This window comes from Populus trichocarpa, chromosome 14 (genome assembly GCF_000002775.5).
Source record: "Populus trichocarpa isolate Nisqually-1 chromosome 14, P.trichocarpa_v4.1, whole genome shotgun sequence".
Lineage (NCBI taxonomy): Eukaryota > Viridiplantae > Streptophyta > Magnoliopsida > Malpighiales > Salicaceae > Populus > Populus trichocarpa.
Window position 1 is genome coordinate 8,866,769 of NC_037298.2, and position 26,264 is coordinate 8,893,032.

The 26,264-nt window shown below is 34.2% G+C and overlaps 2 protein-coding genes, 2 non-coding genes and 1 pseudogene across 5 annotated transcripts; 3 read left to right on the forward strand and 2 right to left on the reverse strand.

Moving 5' to 3' along the window:
* Positions 1–496: 496 nt before the first annotated feature.
* LOC7491315 (nuclear transcription factor Y subunit B-5) lies at positions 497–1,377 on the reverse strand. Its single transcript, XM_002320986.4, has one exon. It carries the CDS (start codon positions 1,296–1,298, stop codon positions 768–770), a length of 531 nt encoding a protein of 176 aa, XP_002321022.2. The 5' UTR covers positions 1,299–1,377; the 3' UTR covers positions 497–767.
* Positions 1,378–10,382: 9,005 nt separating this feature from the next.
* LOC7457954 (zinc finger protein BALDIBIS-like) lies at positions 10,383–13,942 on the forward strand (annotated as a pseudogene).
* Positions 13,943–14,280: 338 nt separating this feature from the next.
* Positions 14,281–14,363, forward strand: LOC112324203 (small nucleolar RNA R41). The gene has a single exon (XR_002977951.1). It is a non-coding gene; the product is annotated as a small nucleolar RNA R41 (small nucleolar RNA).
* Positions 14,364–14,448: 85 nt separating this feature from the next.
* Positions 14,449–14,524, forward strand: LOC112324207 (small nucleolar RNA Z155). The gene has a single exon (XR_002977955.1). It is a non-coding gene; the product is annotated as a small nucleolar RNA Z155 (small nucleolar RNA).
* Positions 14,525–16,656: 2,132 nt separating this feature from the next.
* On the reverse strand, positions 16,657–25,826 carry LOC7491316 (homeobox protein LUMINIDEPENDENS). 2 transcript variants are annotated; one of them, XM_052446909.1, is made up of 13 exons: positions 25,497–25,826; positions 25,382–25,405; positions 25,095–25,225; positions 24,119–24,768; positions 23,943–24,036; positions 23,766–23,859; positions 23,094–23,220; positions 22,964–23,015; positions 22,837–22,880; positions 22,653–22,741; positions 20,360–20,779; positions 18,403–18,944; positions 16,657–17,790 (listed from the first exon to the last, which is right to left on the reverse strand). In XM_052446909.1, the coding sequence occupies exons 1-13, from the start codon at positions 25,660–25,662 to the stop codon at positions 16,867–16,869; spliced, it is 3,357 nt and encodes a 1,118-aa protein (XP_052302869.1). In that variant the 5' UTR covers positions 25,663–25,826; the 3' UTR covers positions 16,657–16,866. The 2 variants fall into 2 exon arrangements, with proteins under 2 accessions (XP_052302869.1, XP_024440704.2); XM_024584936.2 differs by having other exon boundaries at positions 25,382–25,409; positions 25,501–25,825.
* Positions 25,827–26,264: the final 438 nt, after the last annotated feature.

Below are 26,264 nucleotides of genomic sequence, written 5' to 3' on the forward strand. Positions count from 1 at the left end.
ATAAATTTTAAAAAATAAAAAAATTATTTTGATGTATTTTAAAATAAAAAATATTTTGAAAAGCAATTACCATCACAATCCCACTATAGCTACACCTAAAGCTACAGACACAACCAGATCCCACTCTCAACGCTAAACGACAATACATAAATAAATTAAGTGACAAATTAATTAAGCATTTTTTTTTTTTATGTTTCAATCAATTTACTTTATTTTCCATCCATCCTAATTATACTTTAAATCAAAATAAACAAGCTCAGAATTACAAATCATATGACTTAAGATTCGTTTTGAGTACCATAGGCAGCTGCTGTAAATCTAATTGATATTTTGAAAGTTCATAGCATGAATTTATTTCCTTTTTTGTTTTTTTTTTGCAATTGCAACCCTAAAGGATAAATTATCTCATGTGAATTAGGGTTAAAAACAAAAGGAAACGGAGAGAATCCTTATCAAAGATATTAAAATTAGCAGGATGTAGCTTGATTGGACTTAATTATCAAATTCTTAACCTTAATCTCACATAACTCTTACTGTAATTAATAACAATCAATCAAAAACAAACCCAAGAATGTTTAACGCCCACAGAAATTGATCGAACACAGCTAAATCAGCCTCCCCAGCCCCTCATCAGCAATGCCCCACGACGATCACCACCACAAAAAAAGAAAAAAAAACCATTACCAAATATCATAACAACTAGCTATATCAATACCAGCAATATTTAGGACTAATTAAGGACTGTTAACATACTTTGTTCGAAGAATTCAAAATCGCCTTGAGAGACTATTACTTCTATCAATATTCCCAGGGAGCTTCAATGGAGTATGAGGATAAACAGTAGCCTTCAAGATAGATTCACCTCTATACTTCGACGAATCATCCTTTTCTTCGTTGTTGCTTGCCTTGTTATGGCTAGCTCTCTCTCCTTCCACCTCCCTATATTTGTATAAATACCTCTTTAGGGGCTCGGAATAATCATCAAACCCTAGAGATGCAAGAGCCCAGCATATGTCGTCCCCATTAACTGTCTTGCGCTTCTCCTTGTGACACTTGTCGGATGCCTCTCCAGTGACAAAGCTGATGAACTCAGATACACATTCTTGCATGGTTTCCTTGGCTTCTTTCGAGATTTTTGCGTTGGGAGGCAGAATCTGCTTCATGATCCGTCCCACATTAGCTATGGGAAGCAACCTGTCTTGCTCCTTGATGATTCCATCATCACTGGTACTGCCTCCAGCAAAGTCGTACTTTAGCCATTCCTTATCTGAATTATTATTGCCTATGCTATCAACCATCTGAATAAAGAGAAAATCGATGTCCTGTTAAACAAAGACACGTTGCTATCCCTTGCTTGCTCTCTCGCTGATCATTTATAGAAGTGTGCATGTGTGACATGCCTATCATATATGCATGTCTATGTGTATGTGCACCATCGTCATGGGGAATCTTGACATGACGTTATGTTTTGTGAACGAAAATTCATCTAATGATGGGAGTTATTTCATTTGGCGACTTAATTTAAGATGTTAAGCCTAAGATTTGTGCGGTTTCATCATTATATATTATTATGCCTATTTTTCTTAATTTAATTAGATATAATAGATGTAGAGTTTTAAGTCCATGCATAATTATCTAGCCATTAAAATTTTAATATCATGTTAAATAAATGTTTTAATTAATAAATTTAAATTAATAAATAAGATTTTATAAATAGTTTTTAATTTAAGAGCAGTTATAGAGCCCGGGATAGGGCGGTAGCCAACCTGTAGAATAACTATATCATTTTTTTAATATATAGTAATAATTTCCCCACACATGATATTATCAAATAAAATTTCATAGAAGAATTAGTAATACTCAACACATGACAGGCTTTTAAACTATTACATTTAGTATTATATGTATTAATATTGTTTCATACCTTTTTAATTACCAATAAAATTCTCTAATTGTATCATTAATAATTATTTCCACCGCATTAGTTCCTAAAAAAGACTTCTCTTCTGTTACACGCGATTGATTTCTATTTCTAAAATATATGTACAACAATTAATAAATATTTCTTAACACTTGAATAAATTGTTATAGGAAGAATTCCTTCTACTTTAAGCAGTAAATTTGTCATCATATATATTTTTTATGTTTATATTTTTTTTAATTCAATTATATAACAAACTTTTAGCATAAGTTAAAAGTTGTTTTAATTTAATGAACATACAATCTTTTCTATTAAGTTAAAAGTTAAAAAATCAGTTTAAATTAATTGGTAAAAATCACATTTCCTTTTTAAGTAATTAACTAATTATTTGTTTCTAGCAATTGAAAGTAACTATTCTAATGTTACTTCCAGAGATAACGATACATCATTTAGGTTTTGCTTTAAAATATGATAAATGTTAGTTTTTAAAATGTTTTTTTATTTAAAAATATATTAAAATAATTTTTTAGTTTTTAAATTTATTTTTAATATCATCACATCAAAAAAATTTAAAAAAATATATAAAAATTAATTTAAAAATAAAAAATAAATTAAAAATTAAAAATACAATAAAATCATAATGACAAGATAAAGAGACAACATGGTTGGTTATGTATGGTCAGTAGGATAAGATTCTCCACATGACGTGGCAGATCGCGACATGGACTTGGTCAGTTATTTGAAGCTAGGGGCCTACGGGAACACATTGACGGGTAAATGCTATGGCTGGTATGAGTTAGGTCTTCCTTTCAACACCTAACCATTTCGGGTTACGGGAACAATATTGTAAGACTCGTTTTTTCATGGAAAAAGATTGAATTTTTTATTTTAAATTATATTTTTTTATGTATTTAAATTATTTTAATATGTTAATGTCAAAATTAATTTTTTAAAAATAAAAAATATTATTTTAAAATAAAAAATATTTTAAAAACCAACCGTTATCATATTTTCAAACATCTCTAATAATCCTAAAACTTGTGTAAAAAAGGGGGTCAAGAAATCAAAAACTTATCAACTTCGACAACATGGTCCCCCCTCCTTCCCCTTGATCTGATATTGAACCTCTAATGCTCTCAATAAATTTGAACCGTATATGAATGTTATATTAATCTTTTAAATTTAAGTTTGTGGACCGCATATGTGCAGGTGTGCTTCTTAATTTGTACATACAACCAAACTAACACCTAAAAAGAATCAATCAATTATAAATTAGAAACCCTATGTTTATTACCTAACTATATACAATCTGGAAAATCATTTTACTTGTTGACCGAAATTCATGAGGTGGTGTTTGAGTCTAGAAACTTTGCATCATTGCAATAAATAAATAAATAAAACAGTTGAGTAAGCAGAAAATTTGAATTTATGAGACATGTTGACATGTGGCAATCATTGATATAATATGTGTAGATTGTGCAGAATTTTCTAGTGCGGTCACTGCCAGAATATTGCATAACACGACAAAATATTTCGTCAATTTTTAAACACTAATTATGTTGGAATAAAATTTAGCAGAAATCATAGACGAAAGATTGTGGTACGAAATATATTATCGGTGATTTATATGTTATTGTTTATTTTTTTTTAGTAATATAATCACCGATAAATTTATAAAAAGAAATAGAGCGTCAGGCAAAAAGATTTACTAGCATTTATTTTATTAATAAATCGATCGGTGATTAATTATATTGCCGATGGAATGATCGACAATATAAATTATTGATAATTCCATTGGTGATCATATGCATATTACTACAGAATTAAATCATAAGAGAATTATATATAAAAGTGACAAGTCCTGTAATTTTTTTCCAACTCTCTAGAACTTTCTGATAGACTTAGTCTGTCGGTAATCTCGTTTGTAATTGTCAGAGGCAATGTCCTGTAATTTTTTTCCAACTCTCTAGAACTTTTCAAGGGACTTAGTCCTTCAGTCATTACATCGGTGATGTAAATTCTGGCAATATTGTATTTAATAAAAATTAAAATAAACAATACAAAAAGAATTAAAATATAAAAAAACCAAATTTTTATTATTAATTTAATAAAATATTATTCAATACAATTTATCTAGTAGATAGAAACTAAAGGATGAGGTGGAGGCGGATCTTTGTAGGAACCAGGGGGCGAGGAGGTTGATAACATGTACCAATGAGGGTTGCCAATAATTGCTCGAGGAGATTAAATTTACCCCTCAGGTCGGTTGTCTCAGACCTAAGTTGGACCAATTCATCACTAAGTTGGGTCATCTGAGCTTGAACTTGTTCTCGTACCATCGCCTAGACTGTCGAACATTGATGGCTCAATCCTTATTGTGAGGAACTAATGGTCGATACACTACAACACGTCCACTTATCCTCGGCTGTAGTGTTGGAGATATCGTAAACTCAATTTCTATCAGGTCCACTAATAGTTCCAGCCTCAAACCAAATTCGAATCAAGTTCTAGATGGGTTGAAGGATCATCCATGTATCTCTCGTGCAACCAGGCGTTATATATTTTATGGGAAAAAAAACAAGTCAGCAAATTAAAAAAGTTGTTGAAATCCAACTTTCCATGAACTTCTGAGCTCAGCTATCTATGAACTACTGCACCCTTGATGGTCCTCATTTTGCATATAGGTTTCAACAAAAAGCTTCATCAGTCTTAGATCGCGTCCAAACATCATAGCTTGCAAAAGGAAGCTATTGTTGGTTAAACATTTTCATATAATACAACAATTTTTTTAAAAAGAATTATCTTATAAAACAAAATCTTATCATCCGTTTTGCATACAAAATGAACGAAATGGATATGCTGGTGTGCGTGGTAAAGAAACCATGAATCTTCTTGGTTTGATTCTTCATATCGAACTGTGATCGTTACTCAAAAGCTCAGACATCATGTGCTAAATATAAGTGTCCTAGATAACTTTCAAGATGGGAGGAGGTCTAAAATCCCTCCACACGGTAATATCTTCCCAGACTGGAAGACCTTTTTCTTTTGTATATTTCATTGATTTTTCTCGCGCCTCGTACCAAGAATCATGCAACCTAGTTTGTAGAAAAAAAAATTGGATTTTTTTTTAAATCACATTTTGTATTCAATCTTACTTAATGACGTTGTGATTCCCCTACTCTCCCCTGGAAATAGCGCTGGCACCATCCTCTCATTTAAAAATTTCATTGTACGTCAATTTCATAAAATAATTAATTTATTAAAATTAAAAAACTGAATGAATTAAATAATAAAAAAACTATTTATGTATATACTAATTGTGAACTTTCTGAATCAAGCATCAATCTTAGGCTTCCATTCAAGATTTTTGGAAACGCGACTCCACTGAAACAAAAGCACTTTTATCGATGATTTCATCGTTGATGTTATCGTACGAGCAACCTCCACATTTGTAAACCTTAAGTTCCATTTGATCATTGAAATTCATTATTAAAAAATTATCCATTCTTGTTTATTTTTTTATCGAGCAAGAAAAAAAAAACTTATATGTTGTCGTTAGGCTTCCACTGAGCAATATATTTCCCAATGTATACCTGCTACTCAGACGGGGCACCCCCTCAGCGGATTGCCCTTGCTCTCAATAAGCACGTGTTAAGAGAAGGTGCATGTGCCTGAGGTCATGGTCAGCACCTAGCTAGCGATTTATGGTCATCAAAAGTGTTACCATAAAAACTAGCAGTGCTCCTATCGTCGGTGAATAGAGAGGGAAACAACGATATTATTTTTTGTTAGTAAATATCACTGTAATTTATCAATGATATTATTTCAATTGATATTTTTATTTGTATTTAACAATTTTCTAGTAGTGGGTTTTTGATATGTTCATTAAAATATAAAATTGATAACTTCTTCTCGAACCCATATATTCAAAATTTTAGTAACAAGGTGTGGCCAGGTTCTAAATAAGATGTTTCATAAATTTGATTCAAGTTAAAACTTTTGCAGTTCAAATTTTGAACTAGCTGTTACTTTTTCAATAACGAAAAAAGTTGTATAAAATGATTTCACAGAGTTCAACAAAAAAATATTATTTATAAAAATATCAATAAATATTTCAACCACAACCTATTATTTTTTATTACGAAAAAGAATTAGACATTCCCAGCTGCTAGTTTGCTCATTTTACTTCATTTTTAAAGCTTGTTATTATAATTGTTACCATGATACCCTAATTTATTTATTATTTAATATTTTATTGTGATGAAATGTCTAAAAGCAAAACAACTACAAAACAGTGTGTGTGTATAATTGATAATAAAAATTAAGTTACAAGTCATAGAGAGGATGATCAAGGAAAGATACAAAACTAATTTAACATTCAACAAAAGAAATGCAGCAAAACAACTACAAATAAACAGCATCTAGAGATAAATGAAAAAATTCCATCGCTTGATAAAAAAATATATAATAATTATTCGAATATATATGGATGTAATATTTAGAATCATAACTTACAATTTTATATCCTTTGTTCTCCACTCATGTAACTACCAAATAGGAGAAATATTTTAATTTTGATTTACTTCCTTTTCCCTTTTCTTCTCAACCCTTTCACATAATAACTCTTCATTTTCCACACATTTATAAGCGTAGAGAGAAAAATTCTAGCTCGATATGGCACCTTTTCCTCAACCTCAACAAAGTAAAATCAAACGAGCTCGCATATGTCATCATTTGAAACGAAATAGAACCAAGGAATCAGGATATTTAGAAAACTTTGGATGGTGTCATGGTGATGAAAGAATTTCAAAACAATGTGAACTGTGATATTCTGCGGAAATGGACGTACATACCTTAATTTAGTGCATATTCCTTGGAAAAAAATTTAACGCTCTTAAAGAATATATCCCATTACAATTTTTATATGAACATGTGTCAGCTTGATGTGTGTTAAAAGTTTATTGCTTCTCGCGAAACAGGTTGTCTAATTACCCAAAACTCAGCATCAAACTGCCTTTTCCTGCGTGTATCCACTGTTCACAGAACATGATTGTGGTCCTCGCAGAATAAACAATTGCAAAGTTTTCTCAAGATCATTAAGTACAGGTCTAGAAAAGCAGAAGACATACTTATGGGTCTCATACCCTCAGCTTTAAACTTTTTTTTTCCTTAATGAAAGCTGCTGTATTTTTCCATAAATATATGTGTGTGTGTGTTTCTTCTTATCTTCATGAGCTCTAATTACATTTATGTAAAGAAACCGCATCCCAAAATTTTGAGCTTGTCTGTTTAATTTTCTATCGAATGTAATTACTGACATGAGCAATAAAACCCCAGATGTGCGTTGTTGGTGGTGGTGTAAGACTTTTGCTGTGTGTTTCTGTGACAAACAGCTGGAGAGAGATGTAACAAGCCCAACTAAACCATTTGGGGCTTCAGGGTTGGACTTCAAAACAGTTCACAACTAATTATAAAGTATTAAGAGAATTTAACTTAATGATCAGTAAGTGGGGGAAGGAACTTAATCTCTGAAAGGGACTTGGAGGAACCCTAAATTATTAAAATTAATTAAGGATAATGTATACAAAACATTAATTAAGTTCTTGGAGGACCTTGGGAAAGTTATACAGTACTTCCTGTTTTTCAACTTTTTCCATCTTAAGATTCCTCCTCTATCCCACTCCTCATCTCTAGTGGGCATCTCAGCTGATCTGATCTAGATTTTCTGAATCGAGAGCTTTGTTATAGTGGGTTATGGACCAATCCGAGAAAGTCTACTATGTATTAGGAAATAAAAAACTGCCTCCATTGTATCTTTTTGCAGTTTGTTTAGGGTTTCGTTAACCCATATATAATAGATTTTAATTTCTGCATTTGGAATACTCCTTTTCCAGTGGTATTTTTTTTAATTATGTGCTATTATACCACTTGACTGAGAAATCTTTGCTCTGAACGAGAGAGCTCTTTTATTTTTTCTGTTTTTGTAAATCACAGACATGCAGCAGTCTGATCCGGTAGATTGGATTCAACAGTGTATCTTTTGAAAATCACTTCCAGAAAAATATACTTCATTTAATGAGCAGGTCCCATGAATTCAATGGTTGAATTCTTTTCCCAGAAGATCTTGGGAAGAATTCGGTAAAATTAGATTCAGTAACCTTTGAAGGCTTAGTGTAGTTTGGTAAATAGGTTTGTTCCTCGTATTATTATCGATCCGGGTTGGAATTTAGAGAAGGTGTAATAAAAATAATTTATTGTGAATATCTTACTTAATAACATTAAGGATTTAATCTCGATGGGCTAAAACTATCTCGAGGGCTTTACCGTTAAGACAAAAAAATAAATAAAAAATTTCACACAAAGGTGTAATTAGAAAATCCGGTGGAAATAGAGATTTTAATTAGAAAACCTTTTGTGAGTGCATGACTGAACTCTGCGGAAGATATAATTAGAAAATCTGGAAGCGGAAAATTTAATTCTAAATTCGTTGCATGAAGTGAGGAATATGAAAACAATAGATAGTCTTTTACACGTTTAAAACATTGAAACAGATGATCTACAAATGTATTTCAATGAAATTAATGTTGGAAAAACTATGTTTAAGAACATGGTTAATAAACGCATTTGAAATCAAATTAACATATTAAATAGTATTTAGTTGATATGTTTAGGTAAAACTTAAAACTTTTTTAAAAAATTATATCCATATATAAAAAAAAATCTTGATATTTATAAAGTGAAAAGTTACAAAATTAAAATTGTGCTTGAATAACAGCAAGTTTTTAGAGGGGATGAGTCCTAAGCAAAGAAAATTTTGGACTCCAAAACCCACATGTACACACATCGGCTTGTGCTTAGCAATGGTCCATAAAAAATTATTTTTTTAATTTATTGATTTGTCCAATCCATTGAAGGAAATATTTGATCAATTTTTCCACAATTCTTTCAACTTCAACTTAAAAGTCACATGATTTAATTATAGTTTATTATAAGCAATTAAAGCTGTTAATGACTTTAGCTCAAAAGTCATAAAATTTAATTCTAGTTTATTATAGGTAATCGAAGTTATTATAGTAAAGGAAGTCCATCAGCTTTTAGTTCATAATGTTTTCTTATGAAAAAGGTTGAAGAAGAGTATTTGGGGTTGGTGATGCGTTGTTCAGAGTGACATCGTCACCTCCACCATTGTTGTCGAGTGAGTTGGGTGTGACTGCCATTATCATGTATCTCCTAGTTCTGATAATGTTGGTGCAGGGACAACTTGAACTCCTCTAGAGCAAGGCAAATCCTCGTAGAGTTGGACCTTTGGGCAAAATGGCACAAAAAGCTACCCCTGGGGCACTGTTCTTGGGCTCGGAGCAGGTGGACTTTTTTCTTCTGTGCTTAGAGGCGAGGTCATGGCTTTTTTAATCCTTTTTTTAATAAATAATTAATTGATTTTTTTAAAATCAAACATATTAGTACAATATATTTAAATATAAATATATAACATTTGCATGATATAAATACTATAACATACAAATTAAATTTAAAAAATTCCAAAATAAACATTCATTGAATTTAATTATGATTGGAAAAAAGATGTATACTCGCAGTTAAATATAAAAAAAAGCACTAATTAATTTTGTAGTAATCACATTAAGGATTATGAAAAATTTTCTTGATTGATTCATTTATAGAAAATGGATTCCATATCTTCAGATCATTCTTGTAGTACATGATTAAGAAATTATTAGGCATATGAAAATTAAGTATTCTAAAATTTGGGAATAGAATATGAACAATTTTAATTTCCAAAAAGCTAGGGGTATTTGTAATGTAAGCAGAAGCTAAAAATAGCTACAAACAAAGAACATATATATTTTTTTTAATGAGTGAAAGGGTTTGTAGATAATAACTTTAAATTCATAAGTTTATTCTCTCTAAAATAATAATATTAAAGTCTATCTTTTAAATATATCAAAAACTCTACCTCAATTAAAAAACAAAAAAAATCTAAAATTATAAAGAAAAGAAGCGAAAATCCAAAAATAACAAGAAAATTTACAAAAACTTGCAAATTCAGGGCCTAGAGCTAAATTTTTTAAATCTAATGATCCGAAGGTCGAAGTAGCAATTCCACAGTTATTTTTAGAAAAATAACCTCTAGAAACTCCTGTAAAAAATTAAACACAATCCAATAATTAAATCGAAAGTTATGATCCTTTTAAGTTATCATTCTAGTCTGATAAGACTAAATATTCTTATGAGTGTAAACCTATTCCACTAGTCTATAAATATATTTACTAGATCTTTAATGTAATTTATTCAGAATAAATCATCTTTTAATTATAGCATACTTACATGCTTAAAATCTCTTGTTGTTTGCCAAACAATTGTCACTTATGAATACTATATATATATATATATATATATATATATATATATATATATATATATATATATATATAAAAGGCCAATGAAGACCGGATTCCAATGCTAGTCTTGTAGCAGCAACAGTGCCAATCCTGACCTTTAATGGAGGAGAATTCCATGGTTTTTTGTCTTCCTCTAGTGTAGCAAGCCAAAATACAAGCCCTTCCTTGTAGTGAGAAAACCAACAAGAAAAATCTTGGAAAGAAACGAAGAGCTTGGAAGGGGAGGAAAAGGGACAGAAATTAAGACAATCTAACTTTGTTGATTATTTCAATCTTTTGAGTTTCAAATGTCAAATATCACAGGTGATGAAGGGAGCTTCTCTTCAGGAAATACTGGAGAAAAAGTCCAACAGCTTCAAGAAAAGCAGCAACAACAGGCACAAAATCATTTCCATGGCTCAAACTCATCAGGACCTTCAGCTGCTACTAGCAGCAATGGGTGTATCTCCAAACAGCCACACCAGCCGGTTAAGAAGAAAAGAAATCTACCAGGACCTCCAGACAAAGTCAACCTTATATATTGGTATTGCTCGTAGATGCAAATTGAGTACATATTTAATTCTGATATATCGGCATTATAATAAATTCGATGAATGAGTCTTGGGTTGTTTGGCACAGTTGGTTGATTACTGTCTATCATTGAATTTGTCATGTTCAATGCAAGCATGCAAATCAAGGAGGGTTTTTTTTTTTTTTTTTCTATCAACTTTATAAAAAAAAACAGAAAATTAAATTGGATTTTAAATTTTCGCTTTAACTTTCTCACCTTGAACCAAGGCTTCTTTTTTCCTTTCATTTTTTTATTTTTATTTTTATGTTTTGAAAAGAGATGTTAGATGAATTGAAAGGTTCGATTATTGCTTTAAGATTACAATAACTGGTGAGAACTGTACTACCGACTTCAATCTTTGTTTCCAACTGTACTTCAAAGAATAGAGCCATGGATTTTACCATGCATAGAAATTAATAACATCACGTACGATCACCCTCGCCTGGATAATAAGTTAAGCTTTTTCTTCCTTCGTAGTTCGTATGGTATAACAATCAAATTCTTTTTCAGAGAAATAAATCTGAATGAAAACAGTGATTACTAATTAACTAGTCTAGCTTTTATGAATCAGATCCTACTGCTGAAGTCGTTGCTTTACCACCAACGACCCATATGGAAACAAACCGTTTTGTGTGTGAGATATGCAACAAAGGGTTTCAAAGGGACCAAAACCTGCAATTTCATAGGAGAGGCCATAATCCTCCATGGAAGCTCTGGCAAAGAACTGCCACTGAGGTGAGGAAAAGGGTCTGTACGTATATGCCCTGAGCTAACATGTGTTCACCACAACCCGGCTCGATCAATAGGAGATCTAACTGGCATTAAGAAGCATTTTAGCCGAAACAATGGCGAGAAGAAATGGAAATGTGACAAGTGCTCGAAGAAATATGCAGTACAATCTGATTGGAAAGCTCATCAAAGGACATGCGGTACGAGGGAATACAAATGTGATTGTGGAACCATCTTTTCCAGGTTAGCAAAAAAAATAAAAATTATCATGGAAGAAAAACATGGATCTAATTTATTTTTTTAATGATTATGGTCTTTTTATATGCATGATATAAATTATAAGTAATTAATTATATTTGGGATGTAAGTAAATTTTTAAGTTGTCACATGGTAATTTCTGAAGTTGCAGAGCCACATATTCATGCTGCCAAAACCAGTTCAGACTCTGTCTGATATTGTACGTAGATTTTTTTGCAGAAGTTATGGTAAAGATGTGAATTATGGTCACTTTCCACTTTCCAGATGGAAAATATGGTTGGAATGGCCAGAAAATTGATAAATTTTGAACATTCAAGTTACAAATCACTAATCTTCAGTCTCATATCAGTATTTAATCTCCTAGATAGCAGCCTAACGTGACCCCACTGCTACCAATCATGCAGAAGAGATTGCTTCATCACCCACAGAGCTTTCTGCGATGCGTTAGCAGAAGAAAACAGCAAAGTAAACCAAGGAGTAATGGCCAACATGGGTTCAAACTTGCAAAACCAAATGTCAGAGCCCATGTCTTCAGTGTTAAGATGTAATTTGTAATTTTCAATGTCTTGAGTGATTGTTTTTATGAGTCAAAGAGCTCTTTGTTTTCTCTAGATCTTGGAAGTTATGGAGTTCCTTGTTTTCCTCAGTCGAGATTGTCTATCAATACTATATAATGTCTTTCACATTCTGTCATGTAATCAGAACAAAAATAATAACAGAAGTCCATGGTATGCAGCAGCTCTACCAATTATTTTATAGAACACAAACTCTTTATTCATTTTATTCTGTTGCTGCTATTTATTTCCAGCATTCAATGCCCTTGAGCACCGACACTAGCACATCAATTGGGATGCCATATTTCAATAGCTTCGACCCCAAGAACTCCCTCAAATATCTCCCTCAAGAACTCGTGCCAATTCCATCCAAGTCCATGAACATGGCAGGGGGCATGTTTTCGAGCAGCTCGGGCACTCTCTTCGGCAGTCCAAGAAGCATTTCCTCAACTTCTAGCCTCCAACTCAGTTCCAAGGGCTCATCTGGGTTACATTATCTTCAAGATAATAAAAACGGTTGCCAAATTTCGGCCTCTGCTCACATGTCAGCGACAGCCATGTTGAAAGAGGCAGCACAAATGGGTGCCACCGCTAGCAATAGTATTAACTCTCCCGTGATGCAAAAGAGCTTTGCCAGTAGCATGGCAGGTCCTCATGATCAGCTTTCTTCTATAAAACCACCAACTTATGGTAGGATTCAGCAGCATAACACCTCCTATGACCACCTCCCACTACATGCGTCGGGTCAAACTAGCATGGCTGGAATCAATGGCGTTGGAGGATTTAGTAACCAGCCCTTGCAAAGAGGGCCACAAGAAACCTCACAGATACCTGACACTAGTGGTACAGTTAACTCAGCAATGAATGACATGGAAATGTTTACAGGTGTGTTCATGAGTAACGACCAAAATCCAGGGTTCATAAGAAATATGGAACAGGAGGATAGTGGCGGTTCTAGTTTGATACACGGAAGAAATCCATTGATGGAGCGGAATCCAACAGGACCTTCAAGGTTTGCTGGTACGTCTATTGAAGGTGGTGATATGATGACTCGTGATTTCAGGGGGGTTGGAGGAGCAAGGCCAACAAATTTGCATGATCAACGACAGCAGCACCAACAGAGATTGGAAATGGAAGGGATGAGCCAGCAGCAAAGAATGCCGATGATGAATCCCTTTCAACAACAGCCCTCACTTAGGGAATCAGCGATGGAAAAACCTTCTATATGGGATGTTTGACACTTACAATATATCAGCTTCTTCCGGCATCCATCTTGGAGCTATTCGCCCATGGCTAGTAGAAGGGTCTGTGGCCATGAAACGTTGAGGTAGGAAGAGTATAAATGGGCTTTGAAAGGCTCCGCATTCATTTTAGTGGACGTGGTATCTCGGGCCTCTGTTTAGAATTCATAGGCCACTGGTGCGTAATTAATTACAAATATGCTAAGTTATCATTAAGTCTTATGTGTCTTTTTTTTTCTCTCTTATCAACTTTGTTAGGGAAAAAAAAAAAAAAAACAGCAAAGGTTGAAATCTCAACTTGACCCAAAACCAAAACTGAAACTGGGCTAATTGGTCCGATAACGGGCTGCTCCCTAAATTATTTATGGTTCTGGAAGCCCATTAACTCAAGCGTAAACCCTAACCCTAACATGAAGCTCGAGCGCCGCTTCTGAGAGAGGCTCCCTCTCTCTCTCTCTCTATATATATATATAGAAGAGCAGCATGGCAGGTAAGAGTAATATCGCAAGCCTCCCTCCCTCTCTCTCTCTCTCTCTCTCTCTCTCTGAATTTTTCTTCGCATGCAATTTATTTGTGTTTTTTGTTTAGTATTTGGATGAGGAAGAGCACGTATGGGTCAGTGATGATGAGAACTACCTATTTTATGATCTTCTTGTGATTATAAAACACCAATGGATCCTTCTGAGACCTCTACTCTTCTTCTTTTTTCTCATTCGTTACAATTTCTTGGTTATAATTCCTCTTTTTTTCTGTTATAAAACAAAAAATGTTGGAGAGCCATTGATGTGATGATATCCTTGACGGAATTATAAAATGTCGAATAAAAATTTCAGACTACAATTATCTGATCGCTGGCTCTCTAATCTATTCATCTCATTTTGTTTATTTTATTTTATATATAATATCCATTGGATTCCAGACCAGGATCAATAATGTGATGGCAATTGAAGGGCTTAATCTTCTGATTACAAGAGATAAAAGTTCATTAAAAATGATGCTTAACCTAAACCCAGGAATTCAACTGCTGGATGCCTTGACGACCCAAGAAATTTTGAATATCATTTATTATTTGATCTCGTTATTTTTAATGGAATCATTAGTTAATCTTAAGTTAATTGAAAATATTTTAAAATAATATTAAAATAATGTAAAGCTAAAAACAAATATAAATTAATTTAAATCTAAAAAAAATAGTCTTGAAAAATACGGAAGCTAGGGGAAGTGCGATTATTCCGAGCCTTGAGAAGGGGAATTTTCTTCCGGCGGCATGTTGATTTGATGAGTTAAAAAAATACTTGAAAATCAATAAAAATTAAATTAAATTAAATCTTTTAGAATAAAATTGAAAACAAGTCCACTAAAAATTAAAAAAAAAAAAACAAATGAATAAAATTAAAAAAAGAGTCCAAACATGTGAGCCAGAGTGGCCTAGCGTGCGTGAGCCTCAACAAAAAAAGGCCTAGGTGCACAAGTTCTCCAGCTTAGGCTTGCACGTGGTATTTTACAAAAAATGATGGATGACCCTGATTTTTGTTATAAACAGGTGAAGTATAGCTTGTTTTGTCCAAATTCTTAAGACCAGAGATTGTCGGAATGTTGGGCTAACAGTGTTTTACATCCAAAATCCTATTTTTACACCATATTTTGATTTAAAAAACCTGAAAAAAACCTTAGAGACACAAAGAACTCAAAAATAGTTCAAAAACAAAAATTCTACCCGAAACTCCAAAACTTTCCAATATCATATTTACTTTTTCAAGCAATTTTAAGATAAGATAACACCTTATTAAAACTTTTATCATCAAATGAAATTTATTTATACCAATAATAATTTTTTTATATAATTAAAATCAGTATTAACCAACAACTTTCTCTCTTTACATCGTAATTTGATGATTTTTTCTCTTATTTCTCAAACATAAGACTAAAAATAAATAAAGTTTTGAACTGAATTTGAATTTTTCAAAACTAGAGGAATGAAGAAGTTTTTAATCGAAAATACTTTAAACTTTTCTAGCCAAGTAAGAAATTGACACCTAATTTCTTCATTTTTTTCACTTTAATAGTTTGTTTTTCAATGTCTTTTTTTAACAAATTTGAGGCAATTGGCCACTAGTTTAGCCTCATAAAAGACTCAATCAAGACCAGGAATAAATTTTAATCCATACTCTTGACAAAAAAAAAAAAAAACTAATGTATGAATAAGGGAATGGGGTTTTGATTAAATAGATATATTTTTCTCCTTCTTGATACATTAATTTTTTTTAATAGTTATTTTAATTGTCTTTAGTTTTTTTGCAATAAACCAAATACCTAAAAAAAAGATGTTTTTGGTTAAGAAAAAATGCATTAATAAGAAAGGAGAATTTAGAGTAAAAAGTCATATTTTCTACATAATCTAAATCATTAATTTTCTTACAATAATTCATTTTTATTGTCATATAATTAAATTAAAAAAATAATATTTTTCAATTTATTTTATTAAACATGTGCATCATCTTTTTAAAAATAATTCGCAATGTGAATACTTGGCTAATAATAAGTGCAAAGAAGGAACAAGGATTTGGAATAGAAAATTTAATGGAGAAATAATAATATTAATAAGCACGGGTTCGTAATTGTTAGTTTTATTTCAATGTTCCTTTATATTTTATTTTTTGTAAGGTTAAAAGCTGGATTGCAAGCAAATGTAAAGGCAAATTGATAAAATCAACTGGTTGGAACTAAATTGATGTTAAGAGTAACATGTCAGGGACTGAATTGAGATTTTCCTCTCTTTTTATAAACTTCATTTCAATCACATATCATATTTCGATATCTATAGTTCCCTTTCCTGTTTGTCTCTGATGGTTTATGAAGGCACGCCAAGCTAAATTCCAATTCAACGATTCTTTCATGGCTTTTATTATTATTATTATTATTATTATTATTATTAAAAAATCGTCCTTGTTTATATTATCATATTAAAGGAAGGAAGAACTGCAACTTCGTCAAAGTACCACACGCTTTCAGTCAAGATTTAGTATCGAGTTACCAAGTACCTAGACAATTGCATTTGCTGTTAGAATTTGCACCGCTTCTTACCTCGGCTCATCACAACTTCACACCCTATATTAGCGTGTAAATCTCCGTCGTTGCATTCACTCTAGACAACGGGTCCATGATCGGCAAAATCATGAAAGGAGCATTCATTCACTCAGTGCCGTCTTCTGTTTCCATTCCGGTTACGGTCCCTGTACCCAGAAGAATTCCGTTGCCTGGACCTATTATCAGGCAGGTAGTCCCATCCGGAATTCGTCCTGGCTCCTGAATAGTTTCTCCCTGACATGTACTCTTGTGATTCAAAACGGCTGTTCTCCGGACTCCAAGACTCAATACCCTCATCACCCAAATATTCATTTCTTTCCCGAGGAGGACCTGACCGCAACTGTGGCTGCACAGGCCCTCCATATGGTGGCACATAGTTATTTTGATTAACATGAGATGGGGAATTTGATACTAAACTCTGCCTAACTCTCCAGGAATCACGCATTGGACCTACATCACCAGTATGTGGCCACGACGAGTGTACAGTGGGAGGTTCGTTTATATGTGACTGTAACTGTGTTGGAGCTGGTACTGCGGATGTTGATCGTGGAAATGGAACTGGCCATCTCTCTGGTGGATTTGATGTGAGAGAAATGGATGGAGCTGGTTTTACGTTGTTCATGGTTTCAACCCACATTGAAGGCCCAATTGCAGCTGAAGGGTTCGGCAGGGAAGGGGTATTGACGGGTAAATTTTTCATGGTAAAAACAATTTCTGAGGATGGCGTATGCAACATTGAAGAATTGGTGGGATAACTCTGTTGGGATTGGAGAACCATCGGAGGTTGTCGGTTTTCAGGTACTATGATGCTTGTTTGAGACAATGAGAAAGGATGATGTTGGGATAGTATTGGCCTGCTTGCTTGCTGCTGTGGTGTTCTGATGTTAGTGGCTTGATTTTGACGTTGCACCGAGCTTGTGTTCTCGGCTAGAGGAGCAACGGTGGGGACTCCGGGGTCAGTGTATGCAACTCTGTTCCCCGATGAAGCCTGCTGGGAAAATGGATTCTTGTCACCTTCTGATCTCCATCCACTCTGCATATTTTACAATGTTACCCAATAGAATATTAGTATATGCTCATTGTAACCAAGGAAGAATTCTGTAACAAACACATACCATTTTATTTTTCTGTAATGTTATTTTTAGTTCAAGTGACAACACCTATTAGGGCGCCCACTACTTTTTTAGTCAAGAGCACAATTTTCACAGAAGCCTGCATGGGACACATCAATCCACCATTCCCAGCTTATGGAAGATACGATCAATCAGTGGATGGACAAAGGCAAAAATGCTTCAACCATATATCTTCCGAACTTTGATGGCAATTTTAATAGACGAGGCTGAAAGAACTATATGACCCATTTCTAGACTGCTTAAATCATCCAAGCAACTCCCATGGTCAAATCCCAAGTCCCACAACAGGTTACATTACATCTCTAATTGCTCAAAAGTTCATATTTACCTTTCATTTTAGTTTGGCTTACATAAACAATGTTGGGCTTTGTGCAACCCAGATTTTAATGTGTGCTTCCCCGTGAGATTTATATATTTACTAAATTGTAGGAGCAAATTGCTCTACCCATAGGAAGTTGACAACAGTTTAATGATTTGTAGCAAAATTTGCAATATTGGCCTAAATCACGCACCGTTCCAGGATTGCTTGACGGAGTTGGTGATGGAAGAGAAACTTCAACCTTCTCCCCTACTTTCCCAACAAGCCCATTTAAACTACCTGCCAAACCAGCCCCTCCAGCCTTTATCATATCAAGCAGTTTCACGGTTTCCTCACTTGATAAATTGCCAGCTTGGCCAGAAGTCAATGCAAAAACCAATTCTGGATTTTTTAGCAATACAGCAAGCAACTCAAGATCTGGTTCAGTTGCACTCCCTCCACCAACCTGAGGCAGGGAAGGTGCTGGTGATGGTGCAACTACAGTGTTTACATGTTCGGTCAGGGAAAACTGTATTTCTGCACCATCAGCATCAGGTGGCTGTTCAATTGGAATTTCTGGGGTCAACGTGTCATCATAGTCCATCTCGAGGTCCCATGGTTCCTTGGGGTTAGATGGTAACTCCTGGACTGTCTGATAGATGGTTTCTACCTCCCTACGGTTTCTGTTTTTCTGAACATCAACTTCTTTTCCATTTTCACCAGTGCCCACTCTCCAGAGAACGTTGAGTTTTATTTCTGCAGAAAAGATAAGTGCATAAAAGGATGAAAAACCAAAGAATGCGCATTGAGTTAATAAGAAAAACCAAAGGAAAACAGGAGTGGAAGAGAAAAGCCTAAACAAAATCAAATAATTATGCACATTTACAACCAGCAAGCAGCTTTCAACTCCGCTGGGTGACAACCCATGAAAAGTTGGAAGACAGCAGTTTGGTTTTGAGAGGAATAGGAAAGACAAATGGAAGTGAAGGAGCTCAGTCACCATCAATCTGCAAAGAGAATACTGTCGGCCTCTCTCAGCTTAGCTAACTACTAAATCTGGCCAAAGTCCAGTAGTGCAGAAGCTGATTATCCACTAATATGAAACTGATTCTCTATTTATAGTTTCATAGATTTACAAATTTGTATCAAGATTTTCTCTGCATTGAGTACAGCATCCAGGTGTTTGGGCCTCATGCTGATAATATACAATCCCCAATCCAGAATTGATAAAGCACTGTGAAACTCTTTTCACTCATAATTTTGTGCTTGATATGTGCTCAATTCCAAGATGGGAAATGAAAAGGTTTCAGGTTGTATAGCAAACTCATTGGCAAATCAAAAACACCATATGGCAGAAAATTTCACCTTTACATTTCATCCGTTCAACATAATTGTATAAAGATGGTCCTCACGATGTAATCCAACAAACCATATTCAGGAGTTTCCAGGTTTGAAATAACTGACGTGATTTGATACCATATGGTAAGTGGATGCCATAATTGGGAAAGAATTAAAAATCAATGTGTACAAGTGCTAAGATAGATAATCCATGTTCACAGTGCATATGAGCAATCTTCAGGTATTTACTGCATCAAGTTATGAGGCTATTGTCACTTGCTACCCACCAATGCTATAAAATCTGGTTGGAAGCATAAACTTCACCATATAAAGTAATTTGCATTATTATGACATTATGCCAAATTTTCACAACATTAACAGTTGCAATACTACATTCTTTCCTGTTGATAAGTTAGTATTAACAAACTAATAGCTTGAAAAAAGTTTTTAATTCAAGCCCCCACAACTACAATAATAGTCTTTATCAACAGACCAGTTAGCATCTTCAATGCACATCAGCAAATGTTGTATTTGTAAAGGCTATCCACTTGCTGTATTAGACGGCTAATCCAAATGCTAAAATCATTGCGATATAATGGCAGGGAAACAAGTTATGGGCAATTGAATGGAAAGAGTCACGCGATAAATTGAATATCAACATAGATCCAAAAGCATTAAACTGCAAATTTTTAAACACCTGTATCTTATCTATTCTACACATTGTTATACAGTGTAAAAAGGTGCCTCACTTTATCCACAAAGCATCTACTCATCTGCACTAATATAATAACTGATCAAAGTAACCAACAAAGAAACACCAATAGCACGTGTACCTGGAGGAGTCTTCCATGGGATCTTGACTTCAATACAAACTCCCCACATGGCTTCCTTTGAATCAATTTCTTTCTTTGGATTGAGGGACCCCTCAACCTTACAAGAAACTTCCAGGGGAGGCATCACAGGTTTCTTGTATTCCTCAATCTTTGGCCGAATATGAATTTTGGAAACTAGAGACAAACTTGCAGACATACTTGAAGGTCCATTTTTCATACCAGTATTTCCATTAGATGAAAGACCTGTTTTCCCATGCTTGTTCTGCATGAATAAAGCACGCATTTTTGCTTTTTGGATATCATCAGCAGACATTGGGCGACCTGTACTAACAGGAGCAGCTTTGGTGGCCTGAGGGCTTCTGCCAGCTGTTTTCTGGCCAGGCTGTTCCACAAGCTGAACTTTTCTACGTTCTCTTGTATCTGTTATTAGCTAAGGAAGGTACTTATGCGTTTTTCCCGACTGAGAAACAAGAAAACTACAAATGCACATTCATCATTGAGGTACTTCAGTAGTTCAAGAGGATGAATTATTTCCAATTCCAAGAAAAAAAAATCTTAATTAGGAACTTTAATTTTTTAATGCCAGACTGAAAATGCAAAAAGATACACTTGATAATTAACAAGTCTGAGACCAATTTTGAAAACAAATAGAACTACAATCAAAAGTGCTCTTGCACTTCAAGCATTATATTTGCGATGAGGTAAATTTAATCAGTAAAAATGACCGAGCACAGATCACAACTTTATTAACCATTCAACCAGAATTCCAAAAAAAAACTGTAACCAATGCAACCAACAATATTTCTAAGGTTATGCACCCAAATGGATTACTGAATGGGGTTTCTCCTCATTAAACTGCCAGAAGCCACCAACAAAACCATGGGCCACAGATATATAAACAAAAAGGTTCAAATTGAAACTACTGACCATCTACTGCCATATTTATACCTTATAATTTGATAATAAGCACAAGCCGTCAATTAATAGCCATCACAAATTGAAACATTTTGAGATTGTCAGTCAGGTTAATGTTGTTCATTCATTACATACATGTACGGAGGTGGTGAGAGAAGTTGCAGTATAACTTTTAAGTGAGGTTTAACAAAACAAATTGCAAGGTAATCAAACCTGAAATAGCCACAAACATCACCATCACCAAGGAACACATTAATTTCATTTTTATACTCAGCTAGATTATAGCATATTTTGCCCCATGAGTTGAAATTTGATTGATTGACACCAAAAATGCGGGTGAAGTCAATTATTGCAATTAAAAAGGCTATTAGAAAAGAACTAAATTGCACTTTTTAAGAATACAAGTATGTAATCAAATGTTTTGAAAAAATTCCCCCCTGCATGTGTTGGTTTTGTTTGCCAGTTCACCACCAAATCACCCTGACATTAGCCAGAAGGCTGGTGTTGAGGCTGCTGTAATTTTTCAAAATAAGTTCATTTCAGCTATTGATTTGAGAAAAAGCGACCAACATTTAGTCAATTTGGTGTCAACCAACTAACTTTGAAACACGGGTAAGCCAGTCATTTGCTACAAGCAGTGGGGAAAAAAGGTGGTTTTGCCAATTAAAATTCTACCAAAGGCAACCAGATAAGCTTATCCTAGTAACTAAACTCACCTTCTGGTGTAATATTAAATGATTTCTTGCTGCACATCATGTCATTTAACTACTACAATAGAAACATATTATCAAAAAGCATAAAGCTCATCAATCACTTTAGTTGATTTGGACTCCTTTCCTGGTAAAGAAAAGGACAAAATCCAGAACAACCAACCCAGTACAAGCGATTGCATACACAAAATCCTCCAATACTTCATGCGCCAACTCTGAGGAGAGCCATTATTAAAACATAGTAAAAAAATACTACAAGTCAATGGTTTAGAACTGCCCTCACTATTATAGTCACTGTAACAGCTAGCATAGGGGAAAAGAGTAGCATCTGTCAGTTCTTGCCATCCAAGTTCCTTAGGCTAAGCCTTTAAACCATAAGACTGTCAGGAAAATATATTTGACCTAATGGCGAACACTTTGACTAGGCATTTCCCAGACCATTGCATATCATAAATAAAACGGTAAACATATCAAGTGGCTTTGGACTTTTCAGTTAAAAATACAGCTACAAGTTCACTGTATAAAATAAGCATGCACCAAGAGATGGGTGTAACTATATTAAGTAAATAAAAGCTTCATCCCTTAACCAAGGAAATGTTAATTCTATCAATTTTCCTTCAAATGCCAGCTAAGTTGCAAGGCACCACTTAAAAAAAAATTGAGGATACGGGATGAAGGTGCACCTAGGATGTGCTTTCTGCTCGGATCATCTGTTGATGCTGGCAACAGCTTCAATGCTTGTGAAGACTCGATTTTCCTAAAAACAAAGAAATTTATACTGAATATCCAAACAAACACCAATAACATTCCCAACAGGCTGATTGTAAGTCAAACCAAAAAACATATCAATACCTGATATTTTCTGAACTTTCCAATGAGAGAGCAGGAACACCATCCTGTGCAGAAATAAAAGCTGTTAGAAACGTCCTATAACATCAATCCACTTTTGACCATGTAACGGACTGTGCATAGAACTTACAGGATTACTGATATCAGACTGCCATAATTCATTGCCCATAATTTCATCAATGCTGCACGAAATTAGTGCCAAAAGATGAGACTTGATTGAACAAATCTTAAGATTATAGGAGGTAATCTCATGAACTTGCCTCTGCTTCAAAATCATGTCCTGTGCATCTGTAGAGAAGTTTACGCCATAGGGTTTTTTCATTGCTTGACTTCTTGCAAACACTTTGCTCCATCTTGATAACAAAACCCTGGCCCTGTTTGATATGTCTGATCTTCAAATCAGATATATGAGATTCAAAATTATCACAAGGCACATAATGAAAAGAAGCACATTAATGTGTCTCATATCATATAATGCAAAACTTGAAAGGATATCATCAAAACAGAGAACTAATAGCTATAATGAACTACAAGAAAAATTTTAATATTTCCATGTACATACAGCAGCTAATTCCTCCATTTTGCTTATTTGTCTGACAATGACAGAAGCAATCTGTGGTCAATGATGACCAGGCAGAAGAGCCATCGAATTGGTTTACAAAAAATACAAATAAAAAACAAAAATAAGAGAACACCATATTAGTTTCAATATTTTTATATGAAATCAAAACAAACTGATATGAACTTCATTATTCATAACAAGGAAACAAAAATTCCAGAAACTATCCTCCTGATGCAATGAGAACAATTAGAAACATTACCAATAGCCCATGGAGTTCATTTATCAATTAACAATTAGGAAATGACATCTGTGTGAGATGCAAGAAGCAGGATATAGGGAGGTCAAAAGGCAAGAGTTAACAAAAGCACACCTGAAGTCCTGTAAAACCGCAGTCTATTAACACCGCGAAGTATGGCTGACATGTGTTCAGGAGGAGCTTTATGTAAGGGCAAATGACAGAAGACCTGAATACACCATAGATGCAAAATACTAAGCATGTTTATGAAGCAATAATGTTGCAAGGAAGACAATAAAATTTTATAACTACATTCAAGGTGACAATAAGAACGCTCGTTTGTTCTTCAGCAGCAGCTTGACTTAACCATGTTACCAAAATCATGACACCACCATTAAATAGAAACCTGGGAACGTGCATGGAAAATATTAAATGCAAACAGAGAAAAAAACACATCTTGTTAAATATAATAGTGAGTTGAAAAGTACCAATTTAGAACAGAGAGAGTATGTATTTGCAAGATCCATTCCATGAGCTTCACCTGCCCAGTAAATGTTTCTTCTTTCCGCAACAAACCAAAAATATTCTCAACAAAATGTTTGTCTAATTCATCTAAACCAGGTAGCATGTCGTCCTGTGTTGAGCAAGAGGGGGCTTCATCAACTCTGGAAGGACCAGCAGAGTTTAAGGGAACAGGATTGCGGGCAACTGAGTCTAAGGGAACTGGATACAGACTTGCATGGTTTAAGGGAACTGGATTTGGACTAACAGAAATTAAGGGAACTGGATTGGAGCTGACAGATTCCAAGTGAAATGGATTGGGGCTAACAGAGTTTAAGGGAGCTGAAATGGAGCTAACAGAGTTTAAGGGAGCTGAAATGGAGCCAGCAGAGTTCAAGTGAATTGGATTGGGGCTAACAGAGTTTAACATAGCTGGATTGGAGCAAACATAATTTAGGGGAACTTGATTGGGGTCAACAGAGTTCAAAGGAACCAAATCAATAGGCATCAAAGCATCCGATGTCGTTAGGACCCCATTTTGAGGTTCCTTGTGTGCATTAACTCTAATAGCCTTCTCCATTGACAACCGAATCAGTTTCCTCACTCTCGTACGTTGGCTGGCAAAAAAATCCCGAACCTATAGATGATGCAGCACATGTCATGATCCATAACAGATACACATCCATCAAGTCTATACAAAGCCCTTATCTTCTCAGGCAATGCACTCTTTGAATGGTACTTGATTCATAGAGAATCAATCTTTTGTTTAGATGCAGACTATATAACTTAAAGTAAGTTAGGATCAAACATGAACAGATTGCATAAAAGCAATCAATATAACTGCATGTGTGTCTCTAAATTCATGTACATACATGCAAGAGTAATGAAAAACAATGTTGGTAAAAAGTTAATGTGTGAATTTCGTACAAAACCAAACTTAAACATGAAGGAAGGGAAAATCACCTGCGTGACTGTAGCACCAAATTGAACACTAATATCTCGTGATTCCTTCTTACTGAATGCATCTTTAATAGTGAAAACTTCTTGCATATACTTGACCGCCTTAGGGTTTATCAAATCTCGAGGTCTTTTCCCTGCCAAATCGACTAGTAATGTTAGCAGTGACCGAAAACAACCAAATTTACAAGAATTTTGATTATTATCAAGAGACGAACATAATAATGGAACAACGGAATCATATACATATGGTGTATCATAAAAAAGGCAAGGCAAAAGCCCTAAAAACTCACCGATTTTTATCGAAAGAGCACCAGCTGCCTGCGAATGATTTCATAAAAGTTAGTTATGGCTAGGGAAAGAAAGCCGGAAAAAAGTTACATATTACTAAAAAAATGGGAAAAAGACGCGCCATTTCTTGAGAAAGAGGATTGACACCAGTGAGCTTGCATTGAGTGACGACAATTCTTCGAAGATGATCGATTTGGTTGTGGAAAACCTCTCTCTGCGAATCCAAAAACTTTTGAAAGGACTCGACAGAGCTCCCAATCTCTGTCTCTGTCAAATCCTCCATTGTCAAATTGGAAAGCTGGAGTCTTGATTTTCGAAGTACCTGCACAACTACGCATTACACTACGGTTACAGTGTGGAGATTTGTGTGATTTCTAAAAAAAATAACAGAAAGGCTTGCGTTAGGGTTGCTAGATTGGGGGGGGGGGGGAGGCGTGGGTCTGGGAATAGGTAGCTGCGAACAAAGGAGCAAGGGACCCAAATTAACACGTGAGAAAAAAATTAATTAAACTTACAAACCACACGCACAATTCTGCTGGCGCGCGCGCGTGCTTCTTACCGCGCATCATTGATCAAAGAGATTCGGTGGGCTAATGATATTTCGGGGTGTTTATATAAGTTATTTTTTAAAGTGTTTTATTTTGTTTAAAAATTATTTTTAATATCAACACATTAAAATAATTTTAAAATATAAAAAAATTTGAAGTAAAAAAAATATAAAAAAATTAATTTTTTTTAAAAATACTTTTCAAATACAAAAACAAATAAGATCCGTGATATCTTAAAAACAAATACAATGATGATTTTTAAGAGATTATTTGGTATTATAGCAGCAGTTGTTTTCAAAATACTTTTCATTTAAAATTTTATTGAAATTTATTTTTA

Coding starts and splice junctions, on each gene's coding strand:
- LOC7491315 (XM_002320986.4), bottom strand. CDS start 1,298: ATGGTTGATAGCATAGGCAATAATAATTCAGATAAGGAATGGCTAAAG.
- LOC7491316 (XM_052446909.1), bottom strand. CDS start 25,662: ATGGAGGATTTGACAGAGACAGAGATTGGGAGCTCTGTCGAGTCCTTT. Junction 24,769..25,094: donor TTGGTGCTACAGTCACGCAG/GTGATTTTCCCT, acceptor CATCATCTATAG/GTTCGGGATTTTTTTGCCAG. Junction 20,780..22,652: donor CCTAGGTGCACCTTCATCCC/GTATCCTCAATT, acceptor AGCTAATAACAG/ATACAAGAGAACGTAGAAAA.